The sequence below is a fragment of the Natrix helvetica genome (genome assembly GCF_964273705.1).
Source record: "Natrix helvetica genome assembly, chromosome: 7".
In the NCBI taxonomy this organism is placed as follows: Eukaryota; Metazoa; Chordata; class Lepidosauria; order Squamata; family Natricidae; genus Natrix; species Natrix helvetica.
Window position 1 is genome coordinate 28028624 of NC_138558.1, and position 17476 is coordinate 28046099.

The following is a 17476-nucleotide window of genomic DNA, read 5'->3' on the forward strand; positions in this document are numbered from 1 at the left end:
GTCACCCCTATCGCAGGCCCCAGTTCAAGTCTTATGACAGGGATCAGGACCAGCGATACCAACCGTACAGGCAGGACAGGTCATTCAACAGACAGGGGTTTCAGGACCGTTCTAGATTTCAGCCGCAGTCCAAGCGGCCCTTTCGTGGGGGGGGCGGCCGCCCCTTCCGCAGAGGGAAATGACTCAAACCCGAGTCATCCCATCGGAGGCCGCCTGGCACTGTATGCGGACGAGTGGGATCGGATCACGTCAGACGGTTGGGTCAGGGCGACCGTTCGCCACGGCCTAAGGTTAGAATTCCTCTCCAATCCCCCAAGTTTTTTCAAGGTTTTTCCCCCGGCCCGGGATCCGAAGCGACGTCTCCTCATGGACCTCGCGGTCGCCCATCTTCTAGAAATCAGGGCAGTGGAGGTCGTTCCGGAGCAGGAGAGGGGTCTGGGCTACTACTCCCACCTGTTCGTAGTTCCAAAATCCTCGGGGGGTTGGAGGGCGATTCTCAACCTGAAACGCCTGAACCGCTACTTAGTATACAGGCGGTTCAAGATGGCGTCCCTGAAATCGATTCTGCAGGGCATTCGGAGGGGGGATTACATGGCCTCAGTAGATTTGACGGAGGCCTATCTCCACGTTCCCATCCTTCAGTCTCACCGGCGTTATCTCAGGTTTTCTCACCGGGGCAGGCATTACCAATACCGGGCTCTCCCGTTCGGTTTGGCCTCAGCTCCGCGGACATTCACCAAGGTCCTGGCAGCACTGGCGGCTTACCTGCGTTCCATTCCGGTGAGACTTCAGTGCTACTTGGACGACGTTCTCGTTCAGGCGGGGTCCCTATCCAGAGCCAAGTCGGATCTTCGGCTGACGATCCGTTGGCTTCAGGCGTTGGGGTTTTCCGTGAACTTTCCCAAGAGCCACCTATCCCCATTCCGGCAGATCCTACACTTAGGGACAGTGATAGATTCCGAGTCAGGGAGGGTCCGCCTGTCTCCAGAACGCTTGTCCAGCCTGCGCCAGCTGGTCTCCTCCGTACAAAAAAGAAGGTCTGTTTCCATCCTGACCTTGTCTCAACTTCTGGGGAAGATGGTCTCTTGCATAGGGATAGTGCCCTGGGCCCGGCTCCATCTGCGGCCTCTCCAGTGGGCCTTGATCCCGGTCCAGAGAAGGATGATGAGCAACTCCTTGCGGCCAGTTCCTCTACCAGCGGAGGTGAGACTATCTCTTCAGTGGTGGATGTCCCCGGCGCTGCAACAGGGGGCTTGCTTTTGGGAGCCCGAGAGAGTCACCGTGACGACGGATGCCAGCCTCTTCGGCTGGGGGGCCGTGATGGACTCCGACATGACCCAGGGACGTTGGTCTGCCTCGGATCTCCGCCACAACATCAATTGGCTGGAGCTGAAAGCCGCGAGACTTGCCCTACGGACTTTTCGTCATCACCTGCGGGGGCACCATGTCCTCCTGCTTACGGACAATGTGGCGACGAAGGCCCATGTCAATCGCCAGGGGGGCACCCGCTCACGTTCTCTCTGGCGAGAGGCGCAGTTGTTGGGCTTGTGGGCGGAGAGACACTTAGCCTCCATAGTGGCGGAGCACATCTCAGGAGTGTCCAATCTTCAGGCGGATTGGCTGAGTCGCACAACCCTAGACGATGGCGAGTGGCAACTGGGCCCGGAGTTGTTTCAGAAGATATGCAGCAGGTTCGGCACGCCTCTGGTGGATCTGTTCGCCTCTCCCGACAACGCTCAGCTGCCCCGGTTTTTTACCCGGTTCCAGTCCCCGTCGGCGGAAGGAGCGGATGCTCTCAGGAGCCGGTGGCCCCCGGGCCTTCTTTATGCTTTTCCTCCCCTTCCCCTCGTTCCCCGTACGATAGGGAAGATAGTCACAGAGAGGGCTCTCGTTATCCTGTTAGCCCCTTACTGGCCGAGGAGACCCTGGTTCGCGGACCTGGTCCAGCTGTCGGTAGCAGACCCCTGGAGGATTCCCCCGGGGGAGGTCGTTCTGAGTCAGGGGGCTTTACATCACCCAGGGCCTCAGTGGCTCCATCTGACCGCCTGGCTCTTGAACGGAGGGTCCTGAGGGGGCAGAGGCTGTCATCGGGAGTTATAGCCACCTTAGAGGCGTCTAGGAGGCCGTCCACGGTTAGGATTTACAATGCCACATGGAAAGCGTTTGCGAAGTGGTGTATCCCTTTGGGGTTGGATCCTTCTAGAGCTACCGTCCCAAACGTGTTGGAGTTCCTCCAGAAGGGGTTGGAGGACGGCTTGTCGCATAATACGCTCCGGCGTCAGGTGGCGGCCTTGGCCACCATTCTGGGGGGGAGGGTTCCCTCACCCTTTCCCGTTCTCCTCTGATTAAGCGTTTCCTGAAGGGGGCGGCTAACATCCGTCCACCTCCGGTCCATAGGTTTCCGACCTGGGATCTGACCCTGGTTCTCCAGGCTCTGACGAGCTCCCCGTTCGAGCCACTTAGGACGGTACACATGCGTCTGCTTACCCTTAAGGTGGTGTTTTTAGTGGCCATTACATCGGCCAGGCGCATTTCAGAGTTGGGGGCCCTTTCTTCACGCAGTGACTTGTGTGTTATACACCAGGACAGGGTGGTCCTTCGTTTGGATCCTTCGTTCATTCCGAAGGTGAATTCACAGTTTCACAGGGCCCAGGAGGTCGTACTCCCGAATTTTTGTCCCAATCCCTCAAGGGAGCGGGAGTTAGTGTGGCATAAGCTGGATGTTCGCCGGGCTGTTCGCATTTACCTTAAGCGAACGGAGGGCATTAGGAGGACGGAGGCATTATTTGTTTCCTTTCGCCCAGGCTCGTTAGGATGCAAGGTTTCTTCTTCCACCATCGGACGATGGATTAGGTTGGCCATACTTGAGGCTTACGGAGCTTCTGGGAAGACTCCCCCATCGGGGATCACTGCGCACTCCACCCGCAGTGCCGCTACTTCGGCGGCCTGGGCCACCAGGGCACCCTTCGAGGATATTTGTAGGGCGGCCGCTTGGGCCTCCCCCACTCCTTTTATTAGGCACTATCGTTTGGATACTTATGCCTCGGCTGAGGCATCTTTTGGCCGGAGGGTCCTTCAGAGGGTGGTGGCCGATTCCTCACCTGGGACCCAGTCTGCCCGCCCGGGGACGTAGCGTGGGTATGTCCCTGCTGTGACCCCTCCCTCCACTCTACTGGAAAAAGAACGTTGGTCTTACCTGAACGTTTTTTTCTGGAGTAGTGGAGGGAGGGGTCACATTTCCCGCCCTAGTTAGTTAGACAGGGTCCGGGAGGTGTAGAATCGGGAGGCCCCGGGGGGGCTTGTCCTTGTTTTGTGTTTGCTTGCAGATGCTGGCCGTGACATCGCGGAAACTGGGAACCAACGGGAGAAGGCGAAGGTTAAGAAGTTTTCTCTCAGTCAAATGGACCAATCAGGCTGTGTTAACCCTGCTGTGACCCCTCCCTCCACTACTCCAGAAAAAAACGTTCAGGTAAGACCAACGTTCTTTTTATGATCTTGTCACATGAATCACTGCAGTTCTTAATTTAGTAACATGGTTGTTAAGTGAATCTGGCTTCATCATAGACTTTGCTTGTCAGAAGGTTGCAAAAGGTGACCACATGACTCCAGGACATTGCAACTGCCATAGATATGAGTCAGTTGCCAAGCATCTGGATTTTGATCACGGAGCCATGGGATGCTGCAATGGTTGTAAGGATGAAAATGGGTCACAAGTAACTTTTTTCAGTGCCATTGTAACTTTTAATTGTAACTGAATGAACTGTAAGTCGAGGACTACCTGTAATGGCAGGCATGTTGTAGGCGTATACAGGTGAAACTTGAAAAATTAGAATATCCTGCAAAAGTTCATTTATTTCAGTAATGCAACTTAAAAGGTGAAACTAATATATGAGATAGACCCATTACATGCAAAGCAAGATAGTTCAAGCTGTGATTTGTCATAATTGTGATGATTATGGCTTACAGCTCATGAAAACCTCAAATCCACAATCTCAGAAAATTAGAATATTGTGAAAAGGTGCAATATTCTAGGCTCAAAGTGTCCCACTCTAATCAGCTAATTAAGCCATAACACCTGCAAAGGTTCCTGAGCCTTTAAATGGTCTCTCAGTCTGGTTCAGTAGGAATCACAATCATGGGAAAGACTGCTGACCTGACAGTTGTGCAGAAAACCATCATTTACACCCTCCATAAGGAGGGAAAGCCTCAAAAGGTAATTGCAAAAGAAGTTGGATGTTCCCAAAGTGCTGTATCAAAGCACATTAATAGAAAGTTATGTGGAAGGGAAAAGTGTGGAAGAAAAAGGTGCACAAGCAGCAGGGATGACCGCAGCCTGGAGAGGATTGTCAGGAAAAGGCCATTCAAAAGTGTTGGGGACTTTCACAAGGAGTGGACTAAGGCTGGAGTCAGTGCATCAAAAGCCACCACGCACAGACGGATCCTGGACATGGGCTTCAAATGTCGTATTCCTCTTATCAAGCCGCTCCTGAACAACAAACAACGTCAGAAGCATCTTACCTGGACTAAAGAAAAGCAGACCTAGTCTGTTGCTCAGAGGTCCTTTTTTCTGATGAGAGCAACTTTTGCATCTCATTTGGAAACCAAGGACCCAGAGCATGGAGGAAGAATGGAGAGGCACACACTGCAAGTTGCTTGAAGTCCAGTGTGAAGTTTCCACAGTCTGTGTTGATTTGGGAAGCCATGTCATCTGCTGGTGTTGGTCCACTGTGCTTCATTAAGTCCAGGGTCAATGTAGCCTCTACCAGGAGATTTTGGAGCACTTCATGCTTCCTTCCGCAGACGAGCTGTATGGGGATGCTGACTTCATTTTCCAGCATGACTTGGTACCTGCCCACACTGCCAAAAGCACCAAAACCTGGTTCAATGACTGTGGGATTACTGTGCTTAATTGGTCAGCAAACTCGCCTGACCTGAACCCAATAGAGAATCTATGGGGCATTGCCAAGAGATAGATGAGAGACATGAGACTGAACAATGCAGAAGAGCTGAAGGCCGCTATTGAAGCATCCTGGTCTTCCATAACACCTCAGCAGTGCCACAGGCTGATAGCTTCCATGCCACGCCGCATTGAGGCAGTAATTGCTGCAAAAGGGGCCCAAACCAAGTACTGAGTACATATGCATGCTTATACTTTTCAAAGGTCCAATATTGTTCTATGTACAATCCTTGTTTTATTGATTGCATGTAATATTCTAATTTTCTGAGATTGTGGATTTGGGGTTTTCATGAGCTGTAAGCCATAATCATCACAATTATGACAAATCACAGCTTGAACTATCTTGCTTTGCATGTAATGAGTCTATCCCATATATTAGTTTCACCTTTTAAGTTGCATTACTGAAATAAATGAACTTTTGCATGATATTCTAATTTTTCAAGTTTCACCTGTATATGTATTCTACTTTCTCTTCCCTGTGTTGAAAGTGTGGGAGGCAATGCATTCTTGAAAGAATGTTGGATTTAAAATGTCCTATATTTGAAACAAAAACTTACGCAAATATCTCATAGCAAAAGTACATTGACACAGCATGATGTCAAGAGCAATAAGGAAGCACATTATAAAGTTCCCTACAGGGAAAATTTTGTGCAGGGTTGCCAAGTAACTTATCCTTGATATATTGTTCATATTCTGACTTTCAAAAATCCAAGGTACTTAATAGTTTAAAATAGCTTTGATCCTGTTAGATACAGAGATTCAGCATTCTTTCATATACAGCAGTGGTTCCCAATGTGAGGCAATTTGATTTTTAATGGAGGCAATCTGAACCTTGTTTAAACCAAGTTAATGGCCTTTTAGGCTTCCTCCGCCTGAGTAGAGTTCACTTTTTGAGTCAAGTAAAAATTATATGTCACAAGGGGGGCTTCAGGATTTTAGAGAAGCTTAGGTGGGGCATGGCCAAAAAAAAAGGTTGGGAACCACTGATATACAGTAGTTGTAATAACTTGTTATATTTGATCATCATAAAAATACCATGTAGACAAATGATAAATAAAAATGCACTTCATCCTTGTTAATATTGTATGGAATCTTTAATATTTAAGTTCTGTCATTATTGTACCGTTGCCATTTCTTATATTTAGGTTCATTCATTTGCATAATTTTAAAACTGCATTAGGCCAATAAGATAACTGAGGTCCATTTTCTTTCCAGGAACTAAATAAATTAACTCTACTTTCGATGAGTAAATTAATTAGTTTCTGTTCACTCTTTGTGTATCGTTTAATGCAGAAAACTAATGAACAATAATTTGAGAATTTGTGGTATATTATTTTTAATAATGGAACATATATCAAGAACTGAATAGTTATAGAAGAAATATGTTGTGTTCCTTTTTCTTCACTTTTACAATTAATCCAATTAAAAACATTAATTGGAATAGTTTTCTTATCCTTTTCAGATCAAAGAGCTTGGTTGGTTTAAAAAAGAAAAGAAAATTATTGGACCTCTTGATCAAAAGTAGAGTTTTAGTGATAGAAAATTGACTGTGTTCAAGGGAATTCTGACCTCCCCTATAGTCTCTCCTAGAACCTCACACTGAAGTTCTTACGAACCTGAAGTTCTGTAGGAGACAGTATGAAAAATTGTAGAGAAGCAAAGTTGACCTTGGTGAGGTATGTGGGGAGTGCTAGCAAATCATGAGCTGGATCTGCAAAATAAGAAAGCATGTGAAAAAAACTTAAAATTGCCCTGCCTTGAATCTCTTTGGTATAAAAGGGAAAGAAAAAATGATTCATGATTATTGTGGCCTATATCGATGTAATAAGGTTCTAATATATTTTTGTGTCTGTTTCCTGAATTGGCCTATCTTGAGGAGTTGGCAAAAGCCATAGCATGGAAGATTATCATAAACACCATGACATAGGTATAAGCCTGGTAGATTTAATTGATACAAATTAAATACAAGTAGTCCTTTACTTATGACCACATTTGGAATTGAAACATATGGTACTAAGCAATGCAGTTGTTAAGTGAGTCGTACCTAATTTTACAGCCTTTTTTTATCGGTCGTTAAGCAAATTACTACAGTAGTAATTACTACACTGAATCAGGCAGTCATTAAGAAAAATTGGCTTCTCTCATTGACTTTGCCTGTTGAAAGCGCTCTGAGAAGATTGAAAATGGCGATCTTGGGACTTTGGTATGCTGCAACCATCATAAATACATGTTGATTGCCAAAGACCCACATTTTGATCACATGACTACACAGACACTGCAACAGTTGTTAAGTACGGGGACTGGTTATAAGTCCCTTTTTTTTTTTAGTATTGTTGTAATTCTGAAAAGTGTTTAAATGAATGGTTGTAAGTCAAGGACTACCGGTAAAGGCATAATGATAATGAAGGCGCTAAATCTGAGAGCATGGAAACCAATGGTTCTGAGGATAAACAGAACCAATACGAAAACACTTGAGTGGATCATTCTTGATTTCAAGGCTGGTAAGAGAATGCCCAAAAAGTTTTCACCTAAAAGTTCAGGACTAAAATTTAAACCTTTACTCCAATTTACATATAAAGATTAATTTCTAAATTGTTCAATTGTCAGATCCTCTGTGCATATGTGGCTTCTGTCTTGTCTGCAGTAAACTTGGCTAGCGTGTTATGCCTCTGATCTTCCACTATAAGCAAGTTTTTGAATATGTTGTGAAACATCTGGAAAGACGAGATTGAATGTCATGCATTTTGAACTTCAACCAGTATAGAACAGGAAGGGACCTCGTAAGTCTTCTAGTCCAACCCCCTGCATAAGCAGGAGATCCTATACCATTTCAGACAAGCGATTGTCCAGTTTCTTCTTTTACCTTCTGGAGGCTTTTACCCCCAATGATGAAGCACCCACAACTTTGCCATCAAGCTGTTCCACTGGTTAATTGTCCTCATTGTTAGGAAGTTTTTCTTAATTCCAGGGTGGTTCTCTCCTTGATTAGTTTCCATCCATTGTTTCTTGCCTAATGATGGCAACTGCTGGAATTGTTTATGTAACATCACATCTTACAACTGTACTACTTTGTGGCAGAGTTTCCATTTCCAATTACCATTGGTAAATGAGATGATATGTATCTGGCTTCTCAAAAAAATCTGAAATCCTAGATCTGAACGGCCACATGCTTTTCCAATGTCCCACTATCTAACTGTGAAAGTATTTAATTATTGAATAGTAGCTTGGAAAATTCCTAACTTTGGAGAGCTCTGCCAAAATGTATTAATATATTACTAAGTGCAGTTGTGCTATCTAAAATCACATATCCATTGTCAGGGAATTGCGTAGCCAGTGTCCAAAGGGAGTCATTGACGCTGACAAGAACTTGTGGTTTTTATATAAATAAATATATTTACAGTAAATAAGAGAAGAAAACAGGAGCATAGTCAGGTAAGTAAGTAGGAACATCATCGGGGTAAAACACAGAGAGCACCTAGTGCAGCGATGTTGAACCTTTTTTGGCTTGCGTGCCATAAGTGGGGGGAGCGCAAGAGGGTTGTGCGTGAGCGTGCCGCACTCATAATGCAACACGTGCCCTCCCAGTGCGCATGCGTGCATGAGAGGCGCTCCCCCCCAATTTATGCATGCGTTTTTCACCCTCCCCAGGCTCCAGAGGCTTTATAGGAGCCTGGGGAGGGCGAAAACAGCCTCCCCCCCAGAGGCCCTCCGGAGGCTTCTGGGATCTTCAGGGGTTTCCCTGAAGCCTCTGGAGGGCAAAAAATGACCCTACAAGCAAACAGGAAGTGACTTCCGGTTTGCTCGTAGGGTCGGTTTAAGCCCTCCGGAGGCTTCAGGGAAGCCCCTGAAGGGTCGTTTTTAGTCCTCCGCAGACTTCAGGGAAGCCTCCTGAAAGTCCCTGAAGCCTCTGGAGGGCTTAAACCGACCCTATGAGCAAAGCGGAAGTCCGTTCCCAAACTTCCAGTTTGCCCATAGGGCTGTTTTTTTGTGCTTCGGAGGCTTCAGGGAAGCTCCTGAAGCCTCTGGAGGGCCTTTGGCAGGGGGAAACTCTTTTCGCCCTCTCCAGGCTCCTATAAAGCCTCTGGAGCCTGGGGAGGGTGAAAAATGGGTTTAAAAAAGGCTGAACTCAGCTGGCCAGTGCACGCATGCATGCTGATCAGCTGACAGGGCAACGCCTCGCCTGCCCTGATGAATGGCTCCGCGTGCCACCTGTGGCAAGTGTGCCATAGATTCGCCATCCCGGACCTAGAGGAAAAAAGACAAAGAAACTCCCCCTTTCTATTCACAACAACTAATAAGAGCTCAGGTTGCCTCGTGAAGTGGCCAGCTGTCTTTAACTAATTAGCTATGATTGTGTATTCTTACGCATTGTCCAACACTTCATTACTCCAGCTATTAAATTTTAAATAACATCAATGTGTATTTATTATAATCTGCATACATTACTGTTTTAAAAGCTGGATTTGGATACTAACATTCTTGCAAATATTATTACCGTTAATGTAGTTCTTTGACAAACAAAATCTGAAAAAAACATTTTAAATGCCTAATACGTTTCATATTTTGAGTCTCTTTTTTCTAAATTTTTCCTAATAACTCCTCCCATGTATGTAGTACCAAGTTGTAGGACTAAGAATGCTAACAGACTTCACTTTCACTGACTAATAATCCTATTTAATCTAGAATAAAATGGTTCTTTAAAAAAATAAGTGCCTCTTTTTATTGAAAATAAGTTTAGTACATAACAGTCTTTTTTTTAAAAAAATTGCTATCATTTTGGGATGATTTTTTTAAGCAGTAAATTATGCCAGTTCAGCTAAACTATTTCCTGTTTAAACAAAGAAAGAAAGGGGGAAAATGGAATAACATTCACTTCCTGAATGACAACATTCCAATTCTGAGATTGGCTACAGTATAACTGCCAATCAGAATCCTCCTTAGAGGGATAATTTCGAATGCTTGTTTACATATTTTGTGATTTCTCATTCTTGGTGTTGTACCACTTGAAAAATGTCTTGATTTGTTCTGCTGGACAGCTGTATGAATGACCATAAAAGTTTATTTTCTACACAGGATAGCAACATGAAGGGAAAGGATTGTATGCTCCTCTGTAATTTCAGGTATGGTAATTACCAGGTTGTGAAGGCAGAAAAGGACATCTTTTCTTATGTTTCCCTGTGGAAAGCTTTTTTTTAAAAAACTAATTTTATTAAAGCTTACTAATAGATTAAAGGAACTAAGAAAAATATAAAAAGTTTTTAAAAAGAATAGTAAAGAAAAGAAAACAGGAAATAGATATATAGATATATAGATTCATAGATTTTCACGGGTGTAGATATGCTAGTCTTGTTGTATTCGGGTCTTTTCCCATGTACAACAAGACCAATATATAAATATATAAATATATATGATGACTGCTTAAGATATCTTGAATGTTGACTTTGTTTTTCAAATGTAGTTGGTGCTAATTATTTATGTTGCTATGTTGGCATGCATCAGTTGCTAGGAATAGATGGCAGTAAATACTCTTGCTTGCAAAATAGAAAAATGAAGTACAAATTAAAAACTACTGCGCCGTTTGAGAAAATAGCAGTACAAGAAATGATATAGATGAGGGTATTCTGTTTACCAAGCATCATGTTAAAATATAAGATATTGTATTAAAAGTATTTTAATCTAGTTTGGTGGCTTATAAAATGAAATGAGACTTTTATATGGTTCCAGATATTGTAACTTAAAGTACTCTTTTTGAAAAATCTTTATATACAGAAAAGGGACTATATAATTATTTATATTGCAGTTATAAAGTTAGAAAGCAATACATAGTTTACATATGCTATAAAAAGCAAAAAGAAAGTTAAACAGAATTCTTGGGAGGGTAATGAAAATACGGGTAATAAGATTTAGCACAGCAGAATACTATGCAACTCTTTAGTAATATTATTGTATTTTTATATTTGAATAGCTGTATTTGTAAATTTCCTGTGAGAGCCAGTTTGATGTGGTGGTTAAGGCATCAGGCGGCAAACAAGGAAACAGAAAGCCAGCTGAGTGACCTTGGGCCAATAATTTTCTCTCAGCCATAGAAGGAGACAATGGTACTTCTGAAAAACCTTGCCAGGAAAATTGCTTAGACTTGTTCAGGCAGCCTCCAAAAATTGGACAGAAGTTTGTGGAAGAAAAAAAAAATCTGTGAAAAATGTAGCATAGAATATTTTGCAGAGCTGTCTTGGGGAACTGTTTATATTTTGGTTATATATACAATACATTCATTGTAGTTTTAAAACTCCAAAGCGTTTTCTAATATAGTATGATTTATAATTATAACTAATGTTCAAGTCATCTTGCCCCAGTACATGCAATCTTCACCCACTGATTAAAAAGAAAACCAGTCTAGTAGTAATAACACTTCTCTGGAAAAAGAACACAGAAAGGCTTAAATGCCTGCAATTGTAGAAGATCATGGAGGAAGGCATAATAGAAATATAGTCTGTATTTGCACGAACTGTTGCTGCCACTGAATGTTTCTCCCATCCTTTCCTAGAGTCTGCCAGCTGTGATTCATGAAATGATTCTTAGGCGCTGACTAATTCTGTGGTTTTCTTTTCCACTCCTCTCCTACATTCTTTGGAAAACTGTTGGGTTTTTTAAAAAGGACAGCATCTGTTAAACATAAAAAACAAACTTACCAAGCATAAAGAACATTATATTTCTCAGTGATATGCTTAAATATTCTCTGCAGATGTTTTTATTTCTTTCAGGCAAAGAATTCTCTACAAAGTAAAATCTAGCTTTTAAAAACATCATTTTAAAAAGTTCATATCTGTAGGATAGTGAACTAAATTAACATCTTTTGTGGACGTGTTTTTTTTTATTCTAGATCGTTCAGAAAGAAATAAGCCAGACCACCGTTCATCAGGGTGAGATTGTTTTTCTGTTTTTGTTCTTTTTATATTCTTCTATATTGTACTAAAAAAAATTAAGAAACTGTAATTGAATGAAAATATTAAAAACATTAATTTTGCAGTTTAGATTTGCTCTGGTAATTAAAATATATAAAGGATCACATTGAGTCCTTTCAAATTTTCAAATAGGGTAAATATTTTATTGGCTCCATATGTACTCTCTATTTCTTGCATTTATAATATTCTTTACGTAGGACCAAAAAACAAAAAAGTGCTCTACAATATGCATGGGTTTAATAATTGAGAAAATGAAAAGAATTCTAATTTTTTTGTAACACAGTGGGCAAATGTGCCCTTCAGCCCAGAAAATTTCTGTATCTCTGACTCTGTACATTTTATAAACTATGATTAAAAATAATTAATACTATATCATAAACTGTGAAGGTAGCCATTGAAAGATGTAGGGACATTATGGAACTTAAAATGACTAGAATGTATTATTTTGTAGATTTCTTTTTGTGTGTAATTAAGCATCCACATGTCCTTGTAGAATAGAATAGTTATTAATTTATTAGTCTTATGATCTTACCAATAAAATAAAAATACATAATTTTATTCTGGGATAAAATAATTAAAAGGAACTATAGTGATAAAATACATATGTGGTAATATAAGGAATGCAGGTCCTTGTAGTTAAATGCATATCCCTCATGTGAGACTGTCTTTTTTTATGTCTACAACTTTACAGAATATTAGTCTCTGCTCCATTTTAAGATACCTCTTGAAGATATTAGCACCCAGTCTGTAAATGTAAACAGTTCATAAATAAGGAAGACAGAGATATGGTTCACTTGAAAATGGTTACAGTAATATATGGGTGATTGCAAATTGTATTTCATAAATTGATATTTCTATATATTGATAAGTGTGTTTACCCATGGGTATCACTAATCAATTAATTGGCAAATGGAAAATGTTACTTTTTTATAATTATAAAGAAATATGAAAGGAGTATAATCTGATTTGATTGCTGAGACAATGTTTTCTACCCACCAAGTATTTTGTTTACTTTAAACTACTGAATGCTAAGCCCTTTAAGATATAATTGCTAAAACCTGTTGCAGTTTTCTTACATTTCAAGCTTGGAAATGTTTTTGACTGGGACAAGGTCATATGTAATTTAACTAAGGGCAATATGTGGCTTTAGGGCCATAGGTTGCTAAATTCTATGTCTAATTTAATGTGCTGTAAGCATTGTTAGTATTTTTTTTTAACACAAATATGCAGCAAGGAATTTAGTAATTACTTTACTTGATTCTTTTAGTTCATACCTTTAGGTAACATGAAAGTTTTAATTGGCCTGCTTCTCATGTAAGATATTTTATAATTGCTCAAACTTAGTTGAAAATGTGCAGTAGGAAATTATCAAAGTTGAATTAAGCTTATAAAAATATACTACACTGAAGAATATTGTGTTTATCAGGATATTCATATCAGTGGTGGGATTCAAAAAATTTTACTACCGTTTTTTGGGCGTGGTTTGGTAGGCGTGGCATGGCTTGGTGGGCGTGGCAGAGGAAGGATACTGTAAAATCTCCATTCCCACCCCACTCCAGGGGAAGGATACTGTAAAATCTCCATTTCCTCCTGATCAGCTGGGACTCGGGAGGCAGAGAATAGATGGGGGCAGGGGCAATCAGAGATGGTATTTACCGGTTCTCTGAACTACTCAAAAGTTTCTGCTACTGGTTCTCCAGAACTGGTCGGAACCTGCTGAATACCACCTCTGATTCATACCCCTAACAGGTATGAAATGAGACAGCCCTGTGTCATATACTTTAGAACAGTGGTCCCCAACCTTTCCAGCTTGGAGGCTTGGTCGTGGGAGGGAAGGAATGGTTGTTTGTGTGTGGCAGGCGCATGCAAGCAGGCACAGCTCCTTTTGCGCAAATGGTGGGAGCAGGCACCCACTGCTCATATGAATGGAGCTTCGCACACAAGCATGAGTGCCTACCGTTTGCACAAGTGGAGTGGCACGCGCTAATACCCACTCACACAGCCTGGTTCTGAATGGGCCAAGGCCTGGTAGTGGGCCCCAGCCCTGGAGTTGGGGGGCCCTGCTTTACATGTCCGTCCTGTAATTTACAACAATTTATAAACTTCAGGTAAAAGACACTTGAATATTCAGAGCTAAGAAATGCCACCGTAGAAAAAAAAGTTTTATGTGGATAAGTCAACTCTTTTCACTAGATTTTATATTTTATCAGTTCTAATTTCTAGTATAGCAGGTTTATTAAAGTAGCCAGTGCACTTAGTGCAACTTAGTTGGTTAAATCTATCAGGAATCTTAATCTTTGAGGACATTTAGTGAGCAGTTTCTAACACATCATACATAAATACAATTACTGTATTTTTCGGAGTATAAGATGGATCTTTTTTCCTCAAAAATAAGGCTGAAAATCTGGGTGTGTCTTATACACTGAATACAGCATTTCTTGTCTCCCGAAGCCCCCCCCCCTTCACCAAAACGGCCATGCATACCCTTATGGAGGCTTTCAGAGAGCTCCTGGGAGCTGGGGAGGGCAGAAATGAGCAAACCCCCCCCCCCTCAGCCCCTAGCAGCACTCCATAAGCCTCCATAAGGCTATGCATGCAATTTTTTTGACAAAAAGCGGGCCCATTTTCACGAAAAACAGGCAGTTTTTTGCTCATTTTTGTCCCCCCCCCGCAGCACTCTGCAAGCCCCCCCAAGGCTATTCATGCCTTTTTTTAAAAAAACGGGCTCGTTTTTGTGAAACGGGCTCATTTTTGTTTTGGTGCAAAAACTTTTTTTTTCCTTTTGGAAAGCTCTTTAACTGATTGATGAGAATTACATTGATCAAGTGCTGTGTCAGCAGAAACACCTACCTATCTACTGTATTTCTATCTCTCTCTATTTCTCTCTCTCTATCCCTCTACCTACCTACCTACACACACACACTCTCTCCCTACCTACCTACTGTATTTCTCTCTCTCTTTCTCTCTCTCTCTCTCTCTACCTACCTACCTACCTACCTACCAACCAACACACACACTCTCTCTCTATTTCCCTCTCTCTCTCTATCCCTTTATCTACCTACCTACCCAACTACTCTCTCTCTCTCCCTACCTACTTCTCTGTCTTTCTCTCCCTCTATCTATCTACCTACCTACTTTTTTTTTAATTTGCCTCTTCAAAACCTTGGTGCGTCTTATACTCCAGTATGTCTTATACTCCGAAAAATACAGTAATAATCTTGGGTAATTTGATCAGGTATTTTTCAAGCGAATCTTTCAGTATCTGAGCTATTAGTAAAAGTTTCCAATATTCTGAACCATGAAAGTAAAAGTTTCCTAAATTATGTTTATTTGATTGTTCTTATATTATTAAAAGTCAGGCTGTTAGAAACAAAAGAATCATTTTGAACAATGATAATTTGAACTCATACCACTCTCTGAATGTTCAAATAATTCTACTCAGGTTATTCTGGCAAGTCACTAAGGCATGTAATTGTAAAGGTAGAGTAGCTCTTTAAAACAGGTTTGGATAATGTTTCTCATAGGGTTTGACACACCCTTAAAAATGGTTTCTACCCCCTGAAAGTTACATACATGTTCAATGACAGTTATACTACTGGGAGTAAGACAAATAGTCCAGCCTTTCTGGAGTGGGTTGCAAGAGAGTTTGAAGAGCCATTTCTTAACACACATCTAAAGTATTTTAAAGGATAATGAGAATTGCCATAATTTCCCTTTTCTCAAGGGGAGTAAAATAATGTAGCATCATTTTAGTCTAAAAGGTTTCTGAATGCCTTAAATATTGCCCTGTACGTACTGGAGGTGACTTTGGGCTAGTCATTCTTTCTCAGCCCAACCTATCTCACGGGGTGTTAGGATATAAACAAGTATTGTTTTCTTCAATGTAATGTATTAGAAATTTAATTAGAGACAGAATAACATTAAACATTTTGTTACCATATCTGTGCACACTATATTACTGCATTTGGAAAGACACGTTTAGAAGAGGTGTGGTTGTATCACACCAGAATGTCTGCACACTGCACATTCATAAATGGCCACTCTTACAAGTTTGTACTTCAAAATGTATAGAGGGTGTAACTCAGTTGAGTCATGGAGACTTTGGAACAAGCTGTTACTCAGCAGAAAGATAATGTTTTTGTAGATGAGATTCTTACTTTTATAAAGATTTGATCATCTTAAAATTATCTGTAGAATTATCTGTAGTACAAAATATTTTAAAAAAACCAGTGGGAATGAGTTCTCTGGATCTTAAACGCTTAAAGTATAAAGTCTTAAGTATTAAAATTGTTTAGATTCTGATCCACAAATGTGTTTATTTCCAAACATATTTGTTTTATAGCATTAATGCTTTAACAATAAATCTGTTGCTATCCACTTTTGTTGTATTGGACCTGTTGTGGCCCAGCAGCGGCCGGCTGAGCTGTTGGTGGACTCTGACAGCTCAGATTATTATGGGACTGCTCTTGAGGATGAGGAAGACTCTGGAGGGTGTTTGGAGTCAGAGCAGGAACTAGAGAGGCCTGTTGGCCACCAGGTGGCATCTGAGTCAGGGAGCAGTGAAGAGGAACAGAGGGAGGTTGTGTAGAGCTGAGAAAAGAAAGGAACAGCTGTGGAGAAGACATAGAAGGAAGTAGGGACAGCTGGCTAAGGTTGTGGCCCCTCCCAAAGAGTTTATAGGTGGAGCGACGGGAGGGGAATCTTTGCAGGAAACAACAGTCCATTTTACTAGCCGTTGAGGAAGCATTCCGTAAGTTTAATCTTGGTTTCTTGAAGATAGCTTTCTAGACTCCTAGCCAAGGGGTGGCTTTATCTATGTAATTAGTCATGGCAGACAGTCAAGCCTGTGTCTGCATATTCATTGGAATCACGGGAAAGAACAGGACCTCACAATGATTTGATTTAATTTAATTTAATGTTTTTATCCTACTGCTATACAATGTTGAAATATACGATGTTGTGCCTTAGTTTTATGTTGAAACCCCAAACTAATTTGTCCATTTGGGAGAGCTACCATTTAAGAACAAAACTCAGGTGAAGGATAATTCATCATTAATATTATCATAGTAATGGTTTGAAATGGGAAATAGCTGAAGATCCAGAAAACAAGTCAGTGATTCACTCTTATGTGAGATAATAGACTCATAGGATTTTGAACCTCCTCTGTTATTACACAGCAACTCCAGATGCTTTCATGATGTTTTTTTTTCCTCCTGTATTCTGGTTTGTACTTGGGAATTAAGAGCTTAGATAATTGCAACAGTGATGAACATGCGTTGTTGTTGACAGCAGGTGACAAAAAATTACAGGTCCTTTTGTAAGCCCCTTTTTAGAAACAACCTCTATCACATTTGATAGATTTTATAATGCCTATAAAAATTATTTTTCTCATTTTAGAAGTTTCTACAAAAATATTCTTTCTTCTCAGTTCTCTGTATTTTCTTTAAGAAGAGGATGGGTTGTTTGTTCCCACTCAGAGCAGGAATCTTCAAAATTATAGCAGAAAACACACCCAATCCACGAGGGATACTCTATTGTTTGCCTTCACTTCTGGAGT

The 17476-nt window shown here is 41.5% G+C and overlaps 1 protein-coding gene across 3 annotated transcripts in view; it reads left to right on the plus strand.

Annotated features, from left to right (window-relative positions):
- SH3D19 (SH3 domain containing 19) overlaps positions 1-17476 on the plus strand; it is a 71603-nt gene that overhangs the window by 10816 nt on the left and 43311 nt on the right. For 2 of the 3 annotated variants that reach the window (XM_081960242.1, XM_081960244.1), the window contains exon 2: positions 11838-11877. In XM_081960242.1, the coding sequence (XP_081816368.1) occupies positions 11838-11877 (40 nt within the window). Of the gene's footprint in view, positions 1-9943; positions 10078-11837; positions 11878-17476 lie in introns of those variants that run through there. The other variant, XM_081960243.1, reaches the window with a different exon arrangement.